This window comes from Scleropages formosus, chromosome 4 (genome assembly GCF_900964775.1).
Source record: "Scleropages formosus chromosome 4, fSclFor1.1, whole genome shotgun sequence".
In the NCBI taxonomy this organism is placed as follows: Eukaryota; Metazoa; Chordata; class Actinopteri; order Osteoglossiformes; family Osteoglossidae; genus Scleropages; species Scleropages formosus.
In genome coordinates, this window is record NC_041809.1 from 26905376 (window position 1) to 26928728 (window position 23353).

The following is a 23353-nucleotide window of genomic DNA, read 5'->3' on the forward strand; positions in this document are numbered from 1 at the left end:
ATTCATAGTGTATAAACTAGAAGACTAACAAAGAAAAATTGAATAACTTTACATGAGAACTGCACTCGGCGTCATGTTCGCCAAGGTCTAAACGCAAGTTGGATGTCCTGTTGCCTTGAACTTTGAAAGATGGGAAACTTAAAACTTCTAAATCAGATGTTTTACAAATTGTTCTGCATATTTAACTTGCTTGGCTCTGCCAATAATTGTGATTATAATGTGTATTGTAACAACCCGCATTACTGGTGTTCGAGCGGGGAATGCGCTTATTGTAAATAGTTGCATTATGGGAAAATGTGAATTGTAAGTGTGCAACCACTGAGGGCACTTCTGGGGAAAATGATGGGGAGACGTGTTTGGAAAGGTCAAAAAGTTTGGAGTGCTAAGTAAGCTGGGAAGGCAGGTTAGAGGCGCAGGTACTAGAGAGAACGGGTCGTCGAACCCAGAGCATTATTTCCCTGTATGTAGGTGTTTGAATAAAACTTTTGAGACAAATGCTTGTTGTGTATCCTTCCTCGCCTCATCTAAACCCACGATGCTGCATGTGACCTGATGTGATATGATAATCCAAAAATACAGATACCATACTGTGGACATGAACTTCAGGGTAGTGCTGTACCCAGTTGTGAACTAAACTAAGGGATTCTAACAAAATAAGAGCATTTCTGCTCTTACCCCTTAAATCCAGGAATTAGTGGGTCTTGTTTTACCAAGCGTAACAAATTGTATTGCTGGCTGAAGTCGGACTCTTGTTGATGATGAGGGTTTAGAACACATCTTACACAGCTGGGCAACTGGTACTAAAAAAAATCACAGAGGAAAAACAAAACATGATAGATGACAGTGGGAAGCGGGCCTTCTTCACACTGAAAAATAAAGCAGATTGTTTAATCAACGTCGTATCTGTGCTTACAGTTACAAGTCAGTCACTCTGCTACTTGTTTAGACACATGAGCATGTAGAGGTGAGCATTCATTTCCACAGGTGAATCCAGTCGAACATCAAACAGTTTTCTGACTGATGTTCAAGGAAGTACATATGGAGCAGGTGAGGACCAGTGACACATCACTGTAATGTAGGACTTTGCCATATGAGTCTGCAGCAGGGCCTAAGCAAGGTGGGTGATCTTTATTATTTTATCATCTATGCTATAGGGTGCTGAGATGTGAGCATCAGTAGTAGGAATGCATAAAGTGGCTGAAGGCTGTCTATTCACCCCCTTCATACCTTCCCGGTGATGAAGACTGAGTAGTCATTTTCCCATTTTAATTTTACTTTCTTCAGGTAAGAGTGCATTGCTTCTCGTCAATTAGTGCTATGAAACCCTAGAGTTCCACACAACCAGTCTGACTTCCTTTGGGTTTGAATTCAGTTACAGAATATTCATACTTTCTCTGTTTTAAATGAAATAATGTTTTGAAAAGGTAGCAGTTTAAAGTCCAATGTTATATTTGAAAGAGGTGGTTGCTCCTTTGAGTAAAATACAGTGAGAAAGGTCTTGACTTGCACGACTGTATAAAGGCATCTTCTTGGTGACTAAATATGATCAAAAAGACCAACAGAAACGCACAAAGCTGTGACAACCCTGAACAAGATACATCTATACGGTGCTGACAGCTTATAGAGGAAGACATAGGTGACAGAGTTCTGAATAAGAAATCTGTGTCCGCATTATGGGTCGTTTCCCGAATGCTAGAAGAAAGAATGGTATATAGCCTGTCTTTAAAAATGAGATGAGAATGAAGGTTGGAGTTACACTAGAGTCCTGAAACTAAGGGATTACTGAAATTCTGCTTCACAATGGCAAGCACAGAAACAGCAATGAAATTGAGAAATCTTTTCTATGACCCTGAGGTCAGAGAAAGGAGACATTAAATATTTTCATCTGGTCTATTCAGCTTGTTTGGGGTATATGAATATGTAATTCACAAGTGTGGGCCTACAATCTTCATCTTCGGTGCCTATTGGGACTGGCATTGCATAATGCTGCTCACCCATGAGAAGCCAAAACCAGGCTTAGCTGACCAGTTGGATTGCACTAAATGGTTCAACAGTAGTTAAATGCAGATGAACAGTCTATGGATTTTTCCATTAATCAGGCAGAATCCTCCACTGGAGCCTATTATATCCCTCACTCCCCTGGCTGGCTCTCAGATTGGACTGCAGTAAGATAAAGGCAAAATGCTGTATGGGAACCTGACTGCTTGGCACGCTCCAGTAATGTTGCTTTGCAGTTATCTGAATACATCACTCACTTGTGCTAATGCTGAAATAGCTCTCCATGAAATATAATTTATCTTAATCCCTGACAAAATATCAAAACCCTGCTTCAAAAATTTTAGTAAGGAACAGTTACAGCACTGTTATGTTTAGTATGATGCTGCAGATGGTTATGTCAGTGCACATCTCCCAGCCTCCTTCAGTTTTGTACTTATCAAAGGACAGACAACTGATCAATTGGCCAGATTATGGCATCATCAGTAATGTCAAGATTGCCACATCTGGTGTAGACTGTACAGTTAGACTCAGTATTGTTTACAATAGAAGAAACTAACAGAAAATTATCAAAAGGTAATGATAGTATGAATGACAAGCCAGTAATGATTACTTGTAGGACCAGGGAGAGGAGGATTACCCACTCGTGCTGAATCAGGACGTCTTGGGGAAACGACCTTACAAATAATGGACTGTCTCAGTGTGTCACGTCTTACACAAGTGATGTTTTCCTTTAGAAATAAAACAAACTACTGTGTGGACCGACATTTCCATCAGATTTGAAAAGAAAAAGTAATCAAAAATGGCTCACATATAATACCATAAGATGTTTAACTACCACCATCCACAGGCCACCAATATACCTCAGCTACAGGGCAGCATGGTTCATACACATTTTCTAAAATTTACACTTTCATTTAGCAGCTGCTTTTCTTCAATGCAACTTATGATTTACCCATTTAAATGCCTGGGCAATTTTAGCCAAGGAAATTTAGAATTAGTAAGGTGCTCAAGGAGGCAGCACAGTGCTGCACCGTGTTCCAATGCTGCCTCACAGTATTTGGCTGGTTAGCAGTAGGTTCAAGTCTAGTTCAGCCTGCATGAAGTTTGCATATTCTTCCTGTGTCTGTGGATTTCCTGCCATAGCCCAAATACATGCAGTTTGGGCAAACTGGATACTAAATTGCCTACAGCATGTGTGGATGCCCTGTTGTCCCATCCAGTTATACCCCCAGCCTTGCCCCCAATGATTCTGGGATATGCTCCAGACTGCTATGACCCCAAACATGAGAACCAGTTAATGACAGCAAACAGAAGTTCCTTCAAAGGAACTACAGCAGGATCGGATTCAGACCTGGGTCATTTGAGTTCAAAGGCAGCAGCGCTACCCCCTACATTATCAACTGCTCCTAGACAATTATTCAAGGATGACCTTATATCCATTCAGATTTCAAACTTGCAACATGTCCACTAAGTACTACATAACTGTACTTCACTTTGGAGAAAAGTATCTGCTGAACGAATAAATGTAATTATCTTGCACTTTATAACTGTCATGAGGCATGTGAAACCCAAATCTGGTCCTTGTATAGGGAAAAAATGAACTATAAGCCAAAGTATGTGTATTAAATTAAACTCCTTGTAAAGTCATTCTATTTCAAATGGGTGCATTTCAAGGTATGAAATATTTTGTAATTCCTATTGGATTATATTTATGACATTTATAATATTCCATAAATCTAAATCAGGTTCTCCATGTAGTATGTATGTTGCCAGAGAAAATACATAAACGGAAACACTCATGGAATTCAAAAGTTCTGAAGTTATTGCCAGTTTCAAAAAAAACTTTACATTTTGAACTGAACTTTGATCTCTTTGCTCGAAACAATATAAAGATACATTACCTGCCAAGATGAAAACAGTTAAGTAAACAAAATTTCACACCAACAAGGACAAGCATCTACATGACATTTTTATAAACGTTTATTTTGCTGTACATTTTGTGATGAACAGATTAGATGATGCCAATCTGAAAATAAAGAGAGAAATGTATTAACGACAAAACATAAGGTTCAGTGTCAAAACAGTTCTCTTCCTCTTTTGTACATCAGTGGTTCCTTTGAAGGCATCAAAGTGATTCAGGTATATTAAAGTTCTCATCATTTGTACAAAAGTCACATCCATCCATATCAGGAGTTAATTCTAAAGATTACAACTACATAAAATACAGTACAAGTCATTTTTAAATATTACAGTAAAACTGCATAGGTCCAGCAAAACTTTAAAATGTTACAGAACTCCCCAATAGATTAGTATGGGGGAAAATTTCTTCAAATATTTTGAGTGCTCACCTTGTTGGCAACATCCAGTGCATCGTAATCTGGGGCCAGACGTACGTATGCCTTCTTCTCACCATCAGGCCTATGGAGCAAGGACAATTACAATGTTCAAACTTCTAGAACCTTTTTTCAATAACTCATATTTTCCAATTAGACATTATAAAACACAACATTAAGAGGTTCCAACATGCATGAGTGCTTCCTTTGAAAGCATCATATTTTAGATACTACAGTTTCAATCACATGCACAAGAGGCTTCAGCACTAGTCCCACTTGTTAATACCAAGATATTCTCTTTAAAACATCACAACCACATTTTAACACAATGCTGAAATGAGACCATTAGCAAGAAGGCTGTACCTGATCAGTGTGTTGACCTTAGCCACATCAATGTCGTACAGCTTCTTGACAGCATGCTTGATCTGATGCTTGTTGGCTTTGACATCCACAATAAACACCAGAGTGTTGTTGTCTTCAATCTTCTTCATGGCTGACTCTGTAGTCAGGGGGAACTTGATGATGGCATAGTGGTCCAACCTTCAGAAAAGAGGAAAGAATGCCATATAGTCAGCAATATATTAATATGCTTAAAATTCTATCCAATTAACCCCAAGTCTTTCCTATCAGTCACAATTATAGCTTAAAGGAGACAGCTTTATAAGTGCTATCCAGATGAATACTTTGTTCATAATACATTCACTTTACTTTTAATAGGTAATGACTGAATTCAACAAACATCATGTATACAGTTTCTTAACACTAAGTTAACTGGAAATTTTCTGGGTAGCTCAAGGTGAATCAGTATGAGGGTAGTAGTATTCATGCCATGTCATGCTTTGATCGCTACATACCATCACTTGCACCACCACTGAAAATCAATATTCACATTCAACATTGAGTCTACTATGAATTAAATTTGTATTAGATACAGTTATGTCCTATCTCTCTGTCACAGCTGGTGTCAGTTTAGAATCTGTATTCAGGTAAGGTGAACAAAGTTAGTTGTCCATACTTGTTCCGGCGAGGAGCGCTCTTCCTGGGGTACTTGGGCTGTCGCCTCAGACGCAAGGTCTTGGGTCGCCGAAAAGTGGGTGATGTGCGGATCTTCTTCTTCTTCTGGCTGTGGATGCCCTTAAGCACTGCCTTCTTGGCCTTCAGCGCCTTGGACTTTGCCTCAGTCTTGGCTGGGACAGCTGAGTGAGGCACATCAGTGGGGGGTAGAATACAAGAACAACCATCTCATTTTAATTCAATTTACACATAACATTTCCTTGAAAATGTTAGCATTGCTATATTAGAGCTGCAACAGGAAACTTCACCCAGTTTATATACAAATGTATCTGTAACATAAGACTTGTGGCTAGGTGCATCAAAGGGAAATGCCTGAATCATTTTATCATGCTTTGATCGCTATCATGGTCATCATTTGCACCACTAATTTATAACCCAAGTTAACACGTCATCACCTACCCCGGTAATTTGAACTAATGTCAAAAGAACCAGTTTTCGCCAGTCTCAACACCCCAAATCATGATCATGAGAAAGAGGCGGTTAACCTTACCATCTGCAAACTGTGCGACAAACCTTAGTCAGTAAAGTCCTTACTGAAAAGGGAGTACTAGCTAACGATGGCATATGCAATCAAAGGAAAAATTTTTGTTCTATATTAGGCAAAACTAACACCCGCTAGCAACAAGCCGCTGTTCTTTGCTCGGTTCTCACGTGGACTGGTCTGCTACACATTAGGCCTTCCTATTATACTTCCTGCCATGTCATTTAAGCATACTAAATTATATATATTCGTTGAAAATACCAACCCCAATGTACACAATTCAATCAATATACTGGAGTATTAGTGGTATTTTGAAGTATAAAATTTGAAAACGGTCCTACCTACTGACGGCCAACGCTAGCGACATCGCTAACCTGACCTCACGCCGTTCGCAAATGTGCAACACGAGACATACATTTAGAGGCATTCGGGACATTTTTTTAAATATATATTGAGATTACACATTTACCTTTCATTTTTATTTAACAAAATACGGCTAATACAGATATTTTATTGATTTTTATAGACTTTATTGAAGAAGCTGTACAGACCTTCCTTCTTCGCCTTCGGGGCCATCTTGGGAAAGAACGAACAGCCGGGGTTTCCTTCAGTTTATTCGCAGGGGTGAGGACGCCGACTTAAACTCGCGAGAACAGCTGCTGCTCTCCATTATGGGTAATGTAGTACGGCGAGGGGCTCACCGAGAGCAGAGCGGCGGGATTATATGTCCTTTTAGCCTAGTCAGCGCAATGTTCTTTTTGGGGGAAAAAACAAATAGAACATGACAAGGACAACTATTTAAACTGTTGGAGCTGATCTTTTTTTCTGATTTTTCACTGTAATTTTGAAATTCGATGATGAGGCACAATCAAGCTTTAAGATATTTTTTATTTGCACAAAGTTTCCTCCTACATGTTTCCAAGGTCATTTCTATTCTGTAACAAAACAAGCTGATTTTTAAAAATAGTGTTTCAAACGTACTTTGGCACAGACCCCTCAGTTCTTATCAACCACATTCCGAAAACATCCTTATCAGACCAACAAGATTATTTCTGGAGTTTGATACAGCTGCTTCACCACAAAAACAGCAACAAGTAAAATAACTAAAAAAAAAAAATAAAAAAAAAAAGGGGGGGGGGGAGAGAAATGTATATACTACGATAAAAGATATATATATACTCGGGGAAGTAACAAAACGTGAATAAACTCCACCACCACCAGAGCTAAGAATTTATATAATAGCCCACCAGCATTATTGCCAAATCAAAAGTTATACAGATATATTGTTATTCCGTATTCCGTTGAGCCCCAAACATTCCTGTTACAAACAAAGAAAAGTTGAAATCCATCTTTCTCTATGACTTTTCAGCATCTCCTTCAACATGGTCCATGGAGCAACGCCCACAGCAACCATAAATTCTCTACCAGACATAACTTATCAGAGTCTCCGTAATTTTTCTGTTTTTATTCATTGTTGCAATATTTTAAAATATTTATTTAAGGGCACTGTGTCATAATCAATACGCGCAGTAAATGAGCTGAAACAAATACTGTGGGCAAGGATTTTGGTTAAAGGAGGAGCGAAGAGGCGACAGTTCACTTCATCTCTGTTTCGTGGAGTTTTATGAAATGTTTTTAAGGAATGTGCAAAGAACGTAAAGCACCACGTTCCGTTCCAAATGTTTCTGGTAACATATGGGGTAGTAGTACTACTGTTTAAAAAACATTTAGGCTACATTGCAAGTAAGTTCTTGAATCTCAGAGTAGAAGGCCTGTAGCGAAAGAGAAAAGCACTATATTTGCTGTCTAATTCCGTGACCTGCAAACATTTGATTTTATTCCTCTCCGATTTTCTTTTCAGTCTCCATGTACGAAAAGTGAAAGAAATACCTGTTACAGGTGCAATAAAAAGACAGCATATATTGCACATTTTTAGTAATTAAAAAGTCTTTGAATCTATGAAGATTAACGACGAGGAAATTCTTTCGCTCTCTTGGTCTTGCCTTCACTATTGACTATATAAATTAATTATGAACAGGGCAGCAGTGTAAATAAACGGGACCATTTGATTTTCAAATATAAAAATACATATTGTAACGACCCCGCGTTACTGTTTTAGGAAGGAAACGAATAAATGTAAATAGTTGCATTCTGGGAAATAATGTGAAATGTGGGTATGCAACCACTGGGGGCACTTAGGGGGAAAATAATGGGGTAACCGTGCCTAGGAGTGTGCCTGGCTAGGCTGGAATGATGGGCTTTTGTTTTATTTAATTTTATTTTTTGGTATGACAGCTTTTTAGGATTTATTTATTGAATAAAGGCTTTAATTACCGGAAATGATGAGTAGCGATGTTAGTTTTTGTCGATTTGGACAATGTGTGGAGCCAGACACTTTTAGGTAGACTGGTGGTCCATTCTGACCCGTAGAAAAATAAAATAGGTGCAAGTCCTGAGGAAAACGGGATCCTCGGACCGCGAGCATTATTTCCCCGGTGCCGGTGTTCCTATAATAAACCGTTCGTTATGAACGCTGCCTTTGCGTCCTTCTTCACCCCATCCAAACCCACGGCGCTGCGCTCCACAGTATAATATTTATTAAACAATCGAGGTATTTCGGTTAGTGTTTTTCACTGTGCCGTCAAGTCCTGCGGAGAGGTACGAGTGTGTAGCGCCCTTCCCTCGGCCGCAACGAGAACACACGCACCGTTCCGCATCGTTCCGCATCGTTCCGCACCGCAGCTTCAGTGTGTCAGTGTGACCGTCCGCCCGACTCGCTGCGGCTCCTAATTCAAGTCATATGTCTGGAAATGTGTATTGGACACGGTCTCTGCACTCTCTTGGGCTTCAGAGCAGGAAGGAGTTACATACGCGGACTGCGTTCACTTAAACGCGAGGAATACTTGATATTTTCTAACCAGTGACCATTCCGTCGATGATTGTTTTGTATTTGATGCTAAAATACAAATTGACAAAGGTTAATAAGTCTTTTGTGTATCTGATCGTCAGCGAGGGACGAGGATGTGCAGCCTGCGGTAGGTTTCCACTGGACATCATGTATCGACTTCATAAAACTTAATAAGAACTGCATTAATTACCGACCATTTCCATTTATGAGACGAAAGTATAACGCTCAAGACTGTCACGCGTTTGTCGTTTTGTCTGATTCGTACTATCTATGTTCTGTAAATATTTGTTCGGAAGCAGCTCATATTTTTACATCTTCCGCCGAACACCGCTAGGTTAGGCTCCTCACATAGAGTTATAGGTTGAAAAAAGATTTTTCCGTAGCTTTAATTCGTGTTTTAAAATGTACATTTATTTATTTAGCAAATGCTTTTCTCCAAAGCAAGTTCTAATGAACTCTATGTAGTGTTATGAGCCCACACACCTTATTCACCAAGGTGACTTACACTGCTAGATACACTACTTACAATGGGTCACTCATCCATATATCAGTGGAACACACTCTCTCTGTGTCACTCACACACTGTGGGTGAACCTGAACAGCATGTCTTTGGAGTGTGGGAGGAAACCAGAGCACTCGGAAGAAACCTATGCAGCCACGAGGAGAATATGCAAACTCCGTACAGACTGAACAGGGATAGAACCCATGTCCTTTTGTACTATGCAGACACTCTGAGACAGCAGCGCTACTCACTGCACCACGAAATAAGGTTTTTTGTACCACTGTTTGTTTACATAGTTTAGGGACCAGTTATTAATTTAAGATTAGTAAACGAGTACTTCCCTGAAAGGGGGCACGGCAGGTTTGACTGGGTCCTGCTCTCTCTTGGGTCTGGGGTTTGAGTCCCGCTTGGGGTGCCTTGTGATGGACTGGCATCCCATCCTGGGTGTGTCCCCTCCCTCTCCAGCCTTACGCCCTGTGTTGCTGGGTTAGGCTCCAGCTCACCGTGACACTGCTTGGGAGAAGTGGTTTCAGACTGTGTGTGTGTGTGTGTACTTCCCTGAAGAATGTAGATCTTGTAGTTAAAAGTATCTCTGAATTACATGCACTACACAAGACAAGTCCAGCTTGTACAGGCTGTTTATCCTCCTGGACATTAAAAAGGTCACCATATGATTCGAAAGGTGTTTCAGAGTCAGTCGGTGAAATTGCCTGCGCTTCTTTTCAAAACTGACAGCTCCATGTAAAATATAAGCGCTGGACAGAAAGGCGAAAACGAGGAAATGAAAGTATCTCGTCGGTTGTTTTCTCTTGGCAGAGCGTCAGGTGCGAGAGAGAGGAGGTAGAGACGCGTTCCTGCACTGTGTGTGTGTGTGTGTGTGTGTGTGGTCTCCGTGTTCCGCTGCCCTGTAAACGTTGTCTGGAGGTTCACGGCTCTGTGAAAGCTGTCCAGGAGCTGTCAGAGACACTGCTGCTTTGACCTGTCCAGAGGTGACTTGAGAAAATCAGAAGGCGGCATCCCATAGACTACAGTCGCACTCTGAAATCCGTGCGAAATGAAGGAACGACTGTAAAAAAACATTACGGGCCTTGAAAAGTCTTTCTGCAAAAGTTGCCCGAGCTGCCAGCCGGGGGTAAGTCGCGATGTTCTTACACACTAATTCAATGATGGCAAGTAGAGGAGAGTTTTGAAAGTCATATAAACAGTCACTTTGTCCAAGACCACTTCCACCAGGGCCCTTGGCAAGAAGGGTCAAAGTTTGCACTCAAAACAAGAAGCACATGACAGTTACTAAGTATTCTTTGTAGCTGCTTTCCTCTCTGTTGCACAAAGATGCGACTTAGTCAATATGTTCATCGCACAACAATGGGAGCAGTGTGGTATAATAGTAATGAGTTAAACTTGTGATCAGAAGGTTGTGGGTTTAAATGCCAGTGTGGGTATTGCTAGTAAGTGAAGCCCATACAGAAATTACAGACGATAATGCTGGCTTGTCACAGTATAACCGAGATCCACAACTTAATGGTGAAGCACGCAGCTTTGGAGGGGTCTAGGCACGTAATACCTAGCAGCGTATCGGGGCTGAAGAGGGGTGCAGTGGCGCAGTGACGCAGTGAGTTGGACTGGGTCCTGCTCTCCGGTGGGTCTGGGGTTCGAGTCCTGCTTGGGATGCCTTGCAATGGACTGGCGTCCCCTCCTGGGTGTGTCCCCACGCCCTGTGTTGCTGGGTTAGGCTCTGGCTCCCCGCGACCCTGAATGGGACAAGCGGTTCAGACTGTGTGTGTGTGTCATATAAGTTTACACAGCTGCACAGTTATGTAAGCAATTAAACTGGAAAAAAAAACTAGTGGCCTGGCATTTGAACTCAAGCTTTTCTCAGAAGTTTACTCCTTAAGTATTGTACCACCTGATACCGAAATGCACTGTCTACCTGGTCTGCAGTGTGCTTTTTTTTTTTGTTGTAGGTGAGCTTTTTGCCAGTATTGCTACCTGTCCACCTGCCTGCGTGTGCTCCCGCCGTAATACGGACCAGCATGAGCGTACTGCCCCCTGTTCGGAAGGACCGAATAATCACTGAACTTCCTAGGGTAATCCTTGAATGTTTTATTTATTTTCTTTATATATTATATATTACCCATGCCTAATGCAGCATCCCTCTTGTCTGCCAGCCAGGAGCAGGACACAACTCGCTTTGATTCATACCACCCACTGGAAGCTATAAACTTACAGGCACTAAACAAACGTCCTAGTAATAAATCGTAGTTGATTCCTGAACGCAACATCAAATGTAGCACTCATTTTACACAAAGGTGAACAGCGTTAATCTGAGCCACTTTGGATCCCTGTCTTTACCTTTTTTTCACACACACGTTGTCAGAAGCCACTTGTCCCAAGCGGGGTTGCAGCAAGCTGGAGCTTAACCCAGCAACGCGGGATGCAAGGCTGGAGAGGGAGGGGACACACCCAGGACGGGACACCGGTGCACCACAGGGCACCCCAAGGAGGGCTCGAACCCCAGACCCGCCAGAGAGCAGGACCCAACCAAACCCGCTGCGCCGCCACACCCTCCTTGCCCTTTTTCATTTATATTAATTTTGCTTGGGAGTTTCTGTATGAGGGTCACAGGACAGTAAAAATGTTGTATTAAAAACATCACAATATCGGCAACAACAAAAAGGCAAGAAGAAGCTCTTGTTTTAACAACTTTGACTATTACGTTCAGTACTGTAATGCAGCAAGCATCATTGTTGCTTGCACAACTAGTACATAGTTGTCATCTTGCAAGCTGAAGATTCCCAGAAAGTACTTACCCTCAACTGATATAGCGAAAAAAATACCCAGCTGTATATAAATCGGGGGGGGGGGGGGTATGGTGGCGCAGCGGGTGTGACGGGGTCCTGCTCTCTGATGGGTCTGGGGTTCGAGTCCTGCTTGGGGTGCCTTGTGACAGACTGGTGCCCCGTCCTGGGTGTGTCCCCTCCCCCTCCGGCCTTTCGCCCTGCGTTGCCAGGTTAGGCTCCGGCTCCCCGCGACCCTGCATGGGACAAGCAGCTACAGACTGTGTGTGTGTATAAATGGGTGTTATAAGACCAAAACTACACGCCATTTGAAAATCATTCAGCTTTTCTTTCCTTCCTCTCTAGCCCCACCCTTCTTTTTACACATAACTAGGGGGACTGAATTCACTCGCATGGGAAAGCAGCGGATCTGTTGCAGAGTAAATTTGCTGTGCTGCTCTGCCCTGTTCCGTGAGAATGCAGTCAGCCCACTCTCACACGATGACCCTTTCGTCATAAGTTTAACTTATTTCCCAACACACCACACTGCTGTCCATTGTTCGGTGTTTATGCTTACTCGCTGGCATCTTTGCCTACGGCCTTCAGCTCCACGTCTCCATCACCCGCTTTCTTCCACCTGCGGTTGTGCGGACTCACTCCGGTCCGCGATTACGATCGATCACGTGATCGTTTGTCTCTCCAGTGCTTTACCAAGGAGGCCGCGCTGCATACCAATGAAACGTTTCACGCCAAAGTGAAGACCGCCTGCCAAGATCAGCAGATGGGTGGAGCAGGGTGAGAAACAATGCCCCAACTTGAGTAGATCCCTATTTGACTGGGGGGTGGTTTTGAAATTTCCCTCTTCCCCCCCCCCCGCTCATGTGTCCCTTTGCATCTAGGTTCACGGTCTGCAAGGTCATTGTTGTGGGTGACGTGGCTGTGGGGAAAACCTGCCTCATTCATAGGTAAGAAAAGTGTAATGAAAAGATGCACGGGAGTCCAAGGGTCAAAGGGAACGAGATGGGAGGAAACATTAAGGGAAATCATCACGCTAAAGTGAATCGGACTTGTGACCAGGAAGCTCAGTCTATTCCGAAGTGAACTTTTTCTTCGAAAATGTTCCGCTTTGCCCAAAGCTCCAATGCGAACTGGTTAAAGTGCAACATCTAAGCGCACGTCAGTGTGTTCTGTACTCCGCTAGGTTCTGTCGGGACACCTTTGAGAAAAGCTACAAAGCGACCATCGGTGTAGACTTTGAGATGGAGAGGTTTGAGGTGCTGGGCGTGCCCTTCAGTCTTCAGCTGTGAGTTCCCTGATCTCATACATCCATCTTCCTCTAATTATGTTGCTCTCTCACCTTGTTTACTACACTCTTGTCCTCAGGTGGGACACTGCTGGTCAGGAGCGCTTCAAGTGTATTGCTTCTACATACTATAGAGGAGCTCAGGGTATGACGGCCACTTTTCTTTGCGTTCCGCCGTTCTCTTTGAGCACCAAGACTTTCAGGTGTCATTCAAGTTGAGGGGTCTAGGGGAATAATGCTGAACTGCTGTTACATCCTTCTGTTTGGCCCAAGACATCCGCTGTCATTTGTCTCCCCAGCCATGATAATCGTGTTTGATGTGAACAATGCAGCCTCCCTGGTTCATGTGAGGTAGGAAAAGAGCCAACTTTTCTCTGCTAAGCTTGGCTAGACGTGGGAGCAACCATGATGCAGTTCAGCAGTAGCCGCCCCCTTCACCTGGCCTCTGTGTTTTCAGACAGTGGCTGGAAGATGCCATGAAGGAGAATGACCCCTCCAGTGTGCTGCTGTTTCTGGTGGGCACCAAGAAAGACCTGAGGGTGAGAGCCTTTTGGAGGTATTTGCTGTCATTCTGAGATCAGTAGCGCCGAGCCGTTCTTCTTAAAAATCTCTGATTTTGTCTCTTACGTCCCACCACCCCACCCACGAAGTCTCCAGATCGGTTCTCCGAGATTGAGCAGGAAGCCATCAAGCTCTCTGCGGAGATCAGAGCAGAATACTGGGCTGTGTCTGCCTTGTCAGGTCTTCTTTCGCTGTGCGGCTCTCAAGTTCTGTTTCAGGCTGGCAAGATCGTGAAACAGGGCGATGGTTTAATGTATTCGCTCAAATACACTTTAAAAACAAACTGTTTTAAATTCCTTATCAATCTCTGTCGTCGGTGTGGCTCTCAGTAAGTCTGTAGGGGGCAACTGTGCTCCAGTCATGTTGCTGCTACGGAGCAAACGGGGCCAGGCTGACTCGCCTGCTGCCGTTGCAGGGGAGAGCGTGAGAGAGTTCTTCTTCCGCGTGGCATCGCTCACCTTCGAAGCGAGCGTGCTGGCCGAGCTGGAGAAGACCGAGTCCAGGCGCACCGAGGGCATTGTCCGTGAGTGGCCGTTAAGAAACACGGACAGGATTGCATCCCGGCATCCGATCGCTTTCCTCTTCGGGTTCCGACATGTGGACTTGCACTGGGCTGTGATTACAGCGTTCTTTAAATGCTTTAACGGGTACTGAGTTAAAAATATGTGCCCTGTAGCATATGGAGCCCATGGTGGCTAGTATCCATGGGACTTGTTTAATTTACACCTGCTATGGGCATAGTATGACAACGGTGATAGTTCACAACGAGGTCATGGTGCAAAACCTCTGCTTACGCAGCTCACAAGGTTAAAAAATTTTGCTTTGTAAAGCAACAACTGAAAAATTCTTTCTCCGTATCATTACTGTTTCCACTTTATGTGACAGGAATAACAAATGACTCCATCGACGTGGGTCTGAAGTCGAAGAAGAAGCGTTCCGGCTGCTGCCAGTGATGCGGAGGACTGCCGCAGCTGAATATCCTCCTCGGATCTCGGGCCGGGAGATAAGAACAAAACCAAAGACGACCAAAGCGTGACCCGATGTGACGGCACGTGATTGTTAGTACGAATAACGAGCAAGGCTGAAACCGGAACGTAGGCTAAAAACTTGGAAAACTGCTGTGGTCGCCACATGAGCGCTTGGAGGGAGATTAAATATTTCGAGCGTTGGTCCATCCCGTGCCGTCCGTGTAATTTTTCGTCCTTGTATTCTTCTGCTTCCTGCCACTGCTGTTGCGAGAGAGAGAGAGAGAGAGAGAGAGAGAGGTAATTGCCAGTGGCAGGAGACAGGCTGTTTCTCGTGCCTCTTTTTGACAAACTCTACGAAGTGCAACAGAGGACAACGTCTTACTGTTGTGAGAGGTCTTCTGGTGCCTACTCTTTATGCTTCTCACATGTGGAGATATAATTTGCAGTCTGTGCTTACGATGATGCCACATGTTCTTGTGATTAATGGGCTGTATCATATCTGTGGCCATAACTGCCCCGTGGAGGCGCAAGGCCACCTCCTAGACCTCTGGCTTCCCACGTCAGGAAAAACATCTAGAGCTCACAATGTTGCCCTTTGAGATGCGATGACAGTTGAGCCATGTGACCAATTCTGCCTTGTTTTTTTTCGCAATGCTCATTTTGGTGTTTTGGGGTCAAGAGTTTCAGTGCTTATTGGAATTATTTGCATTCCGAACTTTCTTTTCAAGGCGATACTATGCAGGGTTATTGCTTTTTTTAATAATGAAGAGCACTGTATTTTCACAGAGTATTTATCCCACATGATTTAGTAGTTTGTCCCTTTAGTTGGAATATTTAACATTAGTACATTTTATGAGAAAGTAAAATCAGCATTGACTTTTTATGAGGAGTCAAACTTACAGTTAACATTTCTTACCATATACTGTTTTCAAAGGTGGGTAGTAGGCCTACTGAGTTACATTTACTCTGTTATTTGTACTTAAGTACATTTCTAGAGAAATTGTCTTTTTTCTGAGTAGTATTTTGGGAAGGAAACTTTCTTTTACTCATTTATAAAGAAAAAATGTACTTTTGTTGCCTTTTTTATTTATTGCTTTTAATGTTTTAGATTTATCTCAAAGACTAATCAGGTTTATTGCAAAAAACTTTAGCTGTCAGGTGATATCTTCTGTATGTCACACTCACTTTTACAGTCAACCATTAGCTTTATCTCTTCAAGGTCAGCTGTCTTCTCTCAATGTCACTGGTCATTGTTGCCTGTTAGCTCCTTGTAGAAGTTGGTGAGCTGTCTGGTTTAAAATGGGGTGAAAATCCATGACCTCGGATTCAGTCTGTGTTTAAGGAAAATTAACAGTTATATAATTGATTTTCCATTTAGCTAATGCCTTCATTCTAAGCAATTTACATCTGTTTGCCAATTTATGCAGTAGGGTATTTAAAGTGGAAGAGTTCTGGGTCAGTTTTTTCCTCAAAAGCAACAAATCAACAGACTTTTGATGACAAGCGAAGACCCAAAATCGGTATACTACTGACTACCAAATGGACCGTCTCACATCATGCATAACAGACACTGGAGATAAATAAGTTCAGTACATTTTTTTTTTGTATATTGGTGCAATTTAATTAGGTAAGCGCCTTATTGTTGAATTCAACTCATGGTGACCATTCAGGTGGTCTCCATGGTAAGGGAGAGTACAGTAACAGTTCATCATTGCCTTCTTCCGTGTCTTTAGATTGAAAAAAACCTGAGAACATGCTAGCCGTACACATCCTGAGTCAAACTTCAACCTGCACCCGAACATGCAGCTCTAACGTTGTGAAGTGCCAGCATTACTCACTGAGCCACTGCATGGGAACAAGCACTCAGGTTATGTGTGTGTTATCCATCCTAAAAAGTATACTGGCTGTCCGTGCTGTAGAGTCGGAGTCGGAAACAATTATTGGGTAAAAATGTACCGACTCCGATTAAATATGCCATCTGGAGTATAAGCCGACCTCCAAAATAATGTGCAACTTTTGGGCAGTGCTGTGGAGTCGGAGTCGTGGAATTGGAGTCGGAAACAATTATGGGGTTACCGGAATCGGAGCTGAACCGACTCCACAGCCCTGCTGGCTATACGGCCATCTGCACTGTATGGACATTGTCACTTTTGCCGAATTGCGTAAATCTCAGTGTATGTGAAGTCCACATCCAATCTGAAAAACACGTTGCAGTAAGTTTCTTGCTCTTCTCCTTGCTAATTAGGTGGCAAATTTTATGTGCTTTCTAACCAGAATGTCAGTGTCATCATGGAGATGTATAACTTGTACTTAGTTAAGGTTTGATAATGTGTAATCTGGTTGCCTTAAATGAACCATTGAGTAACTAGACAACTCTTAAATCAGATAGATCTGCAAGTATGCAAGTTCATGCAAGTTGTTCAGAGAATGGAAAATGAGTAACATGATGCTCATTCGGAGCAGTGGGTAGCATAGTGGTCAGAACCGTTGACTTGAAATCTCGGGTTCACATCCCAACTCCTACTGCAGTGCTCTTGATCAAAATATTTACCCCAGTACAAATAATCCTCAGAGTACCTGGGCTGTGTGTTTGGATTGTTGGTTTGACTCTGGCTTACTTGGTGCAGACTTTAAATGTTGGACCTGTGTTCCTGTGGGTTTCTTCCCACCGTTCAAGCACGTGCAGGAGCGGACAATGGTAAATCACTTCTGTATCTTTTGTTACTCTAAAAATCATTTGAGTGGTTGCCATGACTCAAATCTGACTGGATGGCACTGACCCTACCCTACCGTAGCTAAGTATACTAACCTAACGTTTTGAGTTATCTCAAAGGGGGTGAGCTAAATAATGGTTAAGAGTAACATCTAATAGACTCTCACTCACACACATACACACACACACACATCATCTGAAAACCGCTTGTCCCATATGGGGTTGCGGGGAGCTGGAGCCTAGCCTGGCAACACAGGGCAAAAGGCTGGAGGGGGGAGGGGACACACCCAGGACGGGACGCCAGTCCACCGCAAGGTACCCCAAGCGGGACTCATGCAACCCACTGTGCCACTGCACCACCGCACCCCCCCCCCAGCTAACAGATTGTGGTCTTTTATTTAGTATTTATTAGATGAGCGCAGTTGACAATATGTAACATTATTGGCAGAGCAAATTTAATTTATTTAATTTATTTAAATTTATTTAATTGAAAATATATGCAGATTTTTTTAATGAGTTAAAATTTGATGCTTGAGTATCTTTTGACCTGACAGTTTTTTTTTTTTTTTTTTGCTTTTATTAAGTAGATTTGTTGTTTGGATGAATATTTGAGTATTCTTCTAAGTAACAGTTTTACTCGAGTATTGCTTTTCACAGTTAGTGATTTGATATGTGACAACTTTACATATGTTCTATACAGCTCCGGCGAAAATGAATTTCTTTCGAATGTAGAAATGCCAGTATTTCTGGCTGATGATGTTTAATGTCCGTTTACATCGGCTAAGTCAAGTGCAACATTAGCAAGCTAGAACTGTATCCGTGTCACCACAAACAAAATATTGCAAATGTGTTTCTAATGACAAAAGTGATAAATCTATGGGTGGAAAAAAAATTAAAAATCAATATTAGTGCAATGTTCACATCTTCAGCCACAGCAACTGAATACTTGGGTGAGATTGCAGAAGGTTGTGAATTCGAGTTTGAAAGGGAAACTCCAGAGAATAGGGACCCCGATACTCCTGCCTGCAACCAGCGAAAGTGATGCAACTCTCTCATCTTCTTGTTATGCAGGAGCCCCAGATGTCAGGATCACTAAAAAGCTGGAGGATGTGAATGAATGTTTCTTAAAGCTCTTCCCAAAGCTGGTAGGAGTCGTCTCTGGGTGGTCATTGAGACGGGTTACTGAAACTCTTGAAGGAGTTCAGGTACTTGTTGTCAATCTGAGGCTGTAACTCCTCTGGAATGCAGTGGGAGCACTTGTAGTTCTTCTTGATCCAACGGCCTCCTTCGGTGTTCTCAATGGCGACTACAGCCACACCTAGAGTTACTCAGAGAAAACACCGAAGGATGTACAGCAAGGTCAGGAGTCGCTGAAACTATTCATAGCCTCAATGCAAAGGTATAAAGAGAATTCAGCAAAACTGCACCACTGTAAACAATGTTTTGACCCCCACGTGCCTTTCAACGTAAGCAACTCACTATGCGTTTTGTTAATTAGTCACTGAGCTGACATTTTTCCAAAGGAATTTACAATGATTTACCCATTTATATGGGTGGGCGATTTTGGGTACTACCTTGCTCAATGGTACTACAGGTGGAATTTGAACCTGCAACCTTCAGGTCCAAAGGCAGCAGCTCTAACCACTACCAACACTACCAAGCGCCTGTTGTTGTTTTCATAATTATAATTATCACATGAACTCACCGACAACAATGGCACCAAACTTCTCCACAAGGGCAATGGCTGCCTTCATGGTGCCTCCTGTCTCTATCCACTGATCCACGAGAAGCACACGTAGACCTGCACACACACTACATCTCAGAGGGCATGTTGCGCGTGGATGCGTTTCCAGTTTCCAGACTGACAGCATAAGTAATACAGTAGATGACTTTTAAATTATTAGTAACCTTTCCACTCTTCCCATCTTGTTTTTGGCAATCTGCTTTTGCTAACGCATTGTCGAACGTTCGGAACTTATTTCCGTTGCGTCGAGCTATATAAATTCGAAGAAAAAAGTAGAACGCTGCGAGTTGGTTCGGACAGAAGGTTCTTGCACGATGGGGCCCTTGGTGGCTCACCTGGTCTGAGCACGTCCTGGCGCACTTCCATGACCTTTCGGTGGCCAGAATAGTCGACGTAGGCCTGTTCCCATGTTGACACACACAGGTGTCCCGCCTTACGGATGGCCAGGAAACCCTTGCCCAGCTTAGTGGCTACAGCCGCTCCTTAGTGGTGCAGAGGTGGGGGTTCTGTTAGCCAGCTGACAGAAGAATTAAACTGAAGCATCAAGTAGAAATTTTTACATTTTGTCAAAATAAAGTCAGCAGTTTTTTGACAGTCACAAAGATGAATCCCCTCTTTCCAAAAGCCATGTCTTCTCAAATGTAATTGCCAAATGTCCACTTGATCATTCCCACCAACTGAAAGGTCCCAGAATGTTACTTGTGCGTTTATGCTGTTTTATTGCACATTTTTCCTTTAACATCTCCTGTAACCAACACAAACATCCATTGCTTCAGAATGACTGTGTTGTCAAAAAAAGGTAACATCTAAGTCACGTTCCTGCCCTCTCAGTTACACCGTTGAATTAAAAATAGTCTGGTATCAACACATGGTCAAATCAAACAAATCTATCAGACAAGACACCGACACAAACAACTGAGGAACATGGGTTCAAGTCTCAGGAGAGAGACCCTCTAGGTCGCAATGTGATGTTAACGGACTTTCTCCGTCTACAGAGCTTTAGATGTTCTAGCAAGAGCACTCCAGTGAACTACTCAAACACAAACAGAAATGTCATTATCCCACCTAAGATGAATCCCATGGCGTCAATGCCGGCCACCAGGTCAATGGACTCATTCTGGAAGGGCTGAAGTATGTCAGCTATGCAGTCAGACAGAGCCTAGACAAGAACCCCAAAACAGACGGGTTTGAATCCTTGCCATCCTCCCTCCAAAAAAGTCATGCTGTTCAGTGCTGCAGGCTGATGGGAAGCACTGCATACAAAGAGTTCAAGTACAGCAAGTAAGTTACAGTACAATAAGTTGAAGCAGGGGCTAAGCAGTGCCCACCTCTGGGTGGACTGTACTGTAGGATCAGCTCAAAAATGCTTCCTTCAGCAACAAGAGTTTGAATATTTCATGTCTTTCAATGGTGTTCTGGGGGGCATGGCGGCGTGGTGGGTTCAGCCGGTGCCCGCTGTGTGGCGGCTCTGGGTTTCGAGCCCTGCTTGGGATGCCTTGTGGCGGGCTCGAGTCCCGTCCTGGGTGTGACCCACCCCCCTCGGCCTTGCTCCCTGCGTTGCCGGGTAAGGCTCCGGCTCGCCACGACCCCATTCGGGACAAGTGGTTGTTGACGGTGGATGGATGATGTTATTCCTATAGTAGTTTTTCAGTTATTCTAATGACCAAACAGAGTTATGATGGGGAAAAAATGACAGGTCATGTGTAATATTATTGTTCCATTTACAGTGCAAACTTGCAGACTGCTGCAACAACATGGCAGTAAACCCACCTTCCCTCACCTGGTGGTTGCAGTAGAGCCGGGAGGGGTCCAGCCAGGGATTTCCAGGCCCCTTGCTATTGGGGGCCATTAGTGACAGGTACCAGCTCCGTGGCCTGTCTGCAGGAACCTCCAACACGTCCATGGGAGTCCAGGTCTGAGTGCAGTTAGCAAAAGTACTGGAGAGGGAGCGAAGGGGTAAAGAGAACCAGAGCAGGATAAAGATAAGCTGAGGGCGACGGCAGTGGGGGGGGGGGGAGTGTCCTGGCTGCAGTAGGGGCTTCTCTCATTGGATTTCAAGCTGGCACGCCTGTGTGAGAGGCCAGAAAAGGGACAAAGTTCTGCGGCTCGCTGGTCACAAATAGCAGCAGAACTATCTAAAGACACAAATATGAAAACATGAGACGGCCACACATATGCCAGGCTTCAAAGGAAACGGCACGGTTTTTGCATGAACTTAGTGAATGAACACTAGAAGTAAACTAAAGCAACCAATCGTGAAAGAGTCCATTTTTTTGGCATTTATTTTGAATGAACTTTTTGAATAATTCTTTATATTACTGTCTGACTGCACAACCCAGTTAAATAAGCAGCACCTCTGAGTAAGAAATATTTTTAGATGAATAACTGAACACAAGGATCTTAAGGACAGGTAACGGAACATTTCAGAATGACAGAAGGCATGTGCAGAGAGTCTTAGAGCGAGAAACAGGTGCTCTTTGTCCATTGAGTGCCAAATGTCCTCCTTGGATGGGTCTTGGCTGAGCACCAGCGAAAGCACTCTGACATTTTTTCAGTGTTTGACAGAGACAAGAAATACAAATATGAGCTTCATTATCTTCGGTCTGAGCAGCAGAGGTGTCCATCACTCCAGTCTGGCTGAACAAATAACTATATGATAAAAAGTGTTATCCCTCTGCTTGCTTATAATGCACCTCACTGCATTCTTTACCAAATACATTTGGCATTTACTCAAATACTTTTTCCCCTCAGATTATGAATGATCAAGTTATATTTGATATATTTTTATTGAACCAGAAACTAATAGTTTCTTCACATGTCTATTTTCTAAATTAATTTGCAGTGAATGTAGTTGACCTCTGTTAACCAGTGGAGCAGACAGATGGCAGTAAAATACATCCATCAGAGCTTCCAGTGTTTAAAGCTCACATGTGGTGTTCGTCACTGCTGGCGATTCTAGTAACACCACTATGAAGGACTATACTGTGGTATCACTGAGAATAAAATGGAGATAATAAAGCCCAAACTGAAAAGAAAGAGTAATGTTGCACATAGCACATGAAGTGCACTGTTACCATGGAGACCAAAGTGGAGGGAATGAACAAAGCTGAAATTTGGCAACAAGAAGGTTGCATATGAAGTGGTGTCCTGTTACCATAGACACCAAAGCGGAGACAATGGAGCTGACAGTTAAGGTTACACAAGTCATTTGGGCATTTTCTATGACTTTCAAATAATGCTTCATTAAAATAAAAACTAAGTTTTGCTGAGTATTTATTGTAGCTATCAAGTTTTTACAGAATCTAACTCACAGATCAAGTGACGCCCATTTTGTAACTTGGTAAAAGTGACTTTGGGATTATGAACAATACAAGTTACCCTTCTGGCCCCAGTTAAGGGTCCAGTGTACACAAAAAAAAAAAAAAAAAAAAAAAAAAAAAAAAAAAAGAAATCTTTCAGTTAACAGTAGTAACTACACAAGACACAACGACCGTTTCCCCCCACGCTCAACTAGAAAATAAACCAAAAACAAGCCAATTCATGTCAAAGATACCAACTTCCTACTTCCTGAAGCCTATCAGCATCTCAGAGGAACTTTGGGAAAATATCCATCTCTGGGTAGTTCACAGACAGAGATCAACCAAATTAAGGTGGCGTTAAATTATTCAAATATCTGCATACCTTGACCGCTGGGGAAAGACCCTGTGACAAGGACTGTTTGCAGGCTATAAGACACAGAGCAGTAGAAGCTCAGTGTACCAGCTCAGATCATGTGTGGTACTGGTCAAAACCAGACAAAGAGGCACTGTTTCCCATTGCTGCAGCTGTACCACCCCAGAACTACAGAAGAAAGCTGCTTTGTGAAGTGCCACCCTGGCTTTCAAACATCAGTGCCATGGACATAGTGTGAGGATTAAAGAATGGCTGAATCAGTGCACACTACATGCCTCCATTGCACTGCAAAGGAATTCAAGTCCACAAACATTACATT

The 23353-nt window shown here is 42.9% G+C and overlaps 3 protein-coding genes and 2 non-coding genes across 8 annotated transcripts; 1 reads left to right on the forward strand and 4 right to left on the reverse strand.

The window, feature by feature from the left end:
• Window positions 1-3956: 3956 nt before the first annotated feature.
• Window positions 3957-6529, reverse strand: rpl23a (ribosomal protein L23a). The gene is made up of 5 exons (XM_018730572.1): window positions 6438-6529; window positions 5347-5527; window positions 4695-4871; window positions 4347-4416; window positions 3957-4024 (listed from the first exon to the last, which is right to left on the reverse strand). Exons 1-5 carry the CDS (start codon window positions 6460-6462, stop codon window positions 4010-4012), a joined length of 468 nt encoding a protein of 155 aa, XP_018586088.1. The 5' UTR covers window positions 6463-6529; the 3' UTR covers window positions 3957-4009.
• On the reverse strand, window positions 4098-4164 carry LOC114910454 (small nucleolar RNA SNORD42). Its single transcript, XR_003797646.1, has one exon. It is a non-coding gene; the product is annotated as a small nucleolar RNA SNORD42 (small nucleolar RNA).
• Window positions 5698-5767, reverse strand: LOC114910455 (small nucleolar RNA Z17). The gene has a single exon (XR_003797647.1). It is a non-coding gene; the product is annotated as a small nucleolar RNA Z17 (small nucleolar RNA).
• Window positions 6530-8655: 2126 nt separating the features above from the next.
• Window positions 8656-15743, forward strand: rab34b (RAB34, member RAS oncogene family b). 4 transcript variants are annotated; one of them, XM_029250772.1, is made up of 11 exons: window positions 8663-8921; window positions 11261-11383; window positions 12777-12868; window positions 12973-13038; window positions 13275-13376; window positions 13457-13521; window positions 13676-13727; window positions 13834-13915; window positions 14027-14117; window positions 14353-14460; window positions 14823-15743. In XM_029250772.1, the coding sequence occupies exons 2-11, from the start codon at window positions 11330-11332 to the stop codon at window positions 14888-14890; spliced, it is 780 nt and encodes a 259-aa protein (XP_029106605.1). In that variant the 5' UTR covers window positions 8663-8921; window positions 11261-11329; the 3' UTR covers window positions 14891-15743. The 4 variants fall into 4 exon arrangements, with proteins under 4 accessions (XP_018586032.2, XP_018586029.2, XP_029106605.1 ...); XM_018730513.2 differs by having other exon boundaries at window positions 8657-8921; window positions 14353-14903; XM_029250773.1 differs by lacking the exon at window positions 14027-14117 and having other exon boundaries at window positions 13834-13932.
• A 2232-nt stretch (window positions 15744-17975) lies between these two features.
• LOC108921283 (adenine phosphoribosyltransferase) lies at window positions 17976-23203 on the reverse strand. Its single transcript, XM_018730700.2, has 6 exons — window positions 23044-23203; window positions 21143-21299; window positions 20428-20521; window positions 19698-19844; window positions 19324-19419; window positions 17976-18936 (listed from the first exon to the last, which is right to left on the reverse strand). The coding sequence occupies exons 2-6, from the start codon at window positions 21263-21265 to the stop codon at window positions 18785-18787; spliced, it is 612 nt and encodes a 203-aa protein (XP_018586216.1). The 5' UTR covers window positions 21266-21299; window positions 23044-23203; the 3' UTR covers window positions 17976-18784.
• Between the last annotated feature and the right edge of the window lie 150 nt (window positions 23204-23353).

What these genes read in the sequence shown, in the direction of transcription:
- rpl23a (XM_018730572.1), bottom strand. Translation starts at nt 6,462, where the DNA reads ATGGCCCCGAAGGCGAAGAAGGAAG. An exon ending in CCCGAAGGCGAAGAAGGAAG is followed by an intron (nt 5,528 to 6,437) that starts GTCTGTACAGCT and finishes TGCCTCACTCAG; the next exon opens with CTGTCCCAGCCAAGACTGAG. An exon ending in AGCGCTCCTCGCCGGAACAA is followed by an intron (nt 4,872 to 5,346) that starts GTATGGACAACT and finishes TCTTTTCTGAAG; the next exon opens with GTTGGACCACTATGCCATCA.
- rab34b (XM_018730513.2), top strand. Translation starts at nt 11,330, where the DNA reads ATGAGCGTACTGCCCCCTGTTCGGAAGGACCGAATAATCACTGAACTT. An exon ending in GTGCCCTTCAGTCTTCAGCT is followed by an intron (nt 13,377 to 13,456) that starts GTGAGTTCCCTG and finishes TCTTGTCCTCAG; the next exon opens with GTGGGACACTGCTGGTCAGG. An exon ending in GGCTGTGTCTGCCTTGTCAG is followed by an intron (nt 14,118 to 14,352) that starts GTCTTCTTTCGC and finishes CTGCCGTTGCAG; the next exon opens with GGGAGAGCGTGAGAGAGTTC.
- LOC108921283 (XM_018730700.2), bottom strand. Translation starts at nt 21,265, where the DNA reads ATGGACGTGTTGGAGGTTCCTGCAGACAGGCCACGGAGCTGGTACCTG. An exon ending in CCAGGACGTGCTCAGACCAG is followed by an intron (nt 19,420 to 19,697) that starts GTGAGCCACCAA and finishes GTGTGTGTGCAG; the next exon opens with GTCTACGTGTGCTTCTCGTG. An exon ending in GTTTGGTGCCATTGTTGTCG is followed by an intron (nt 18,937 to 19,323) that starts GTGAGTTCATGT and finishes GAGTAACTCTAG; the next exon opens with GTGTGGCTGTAGTCGCCATT.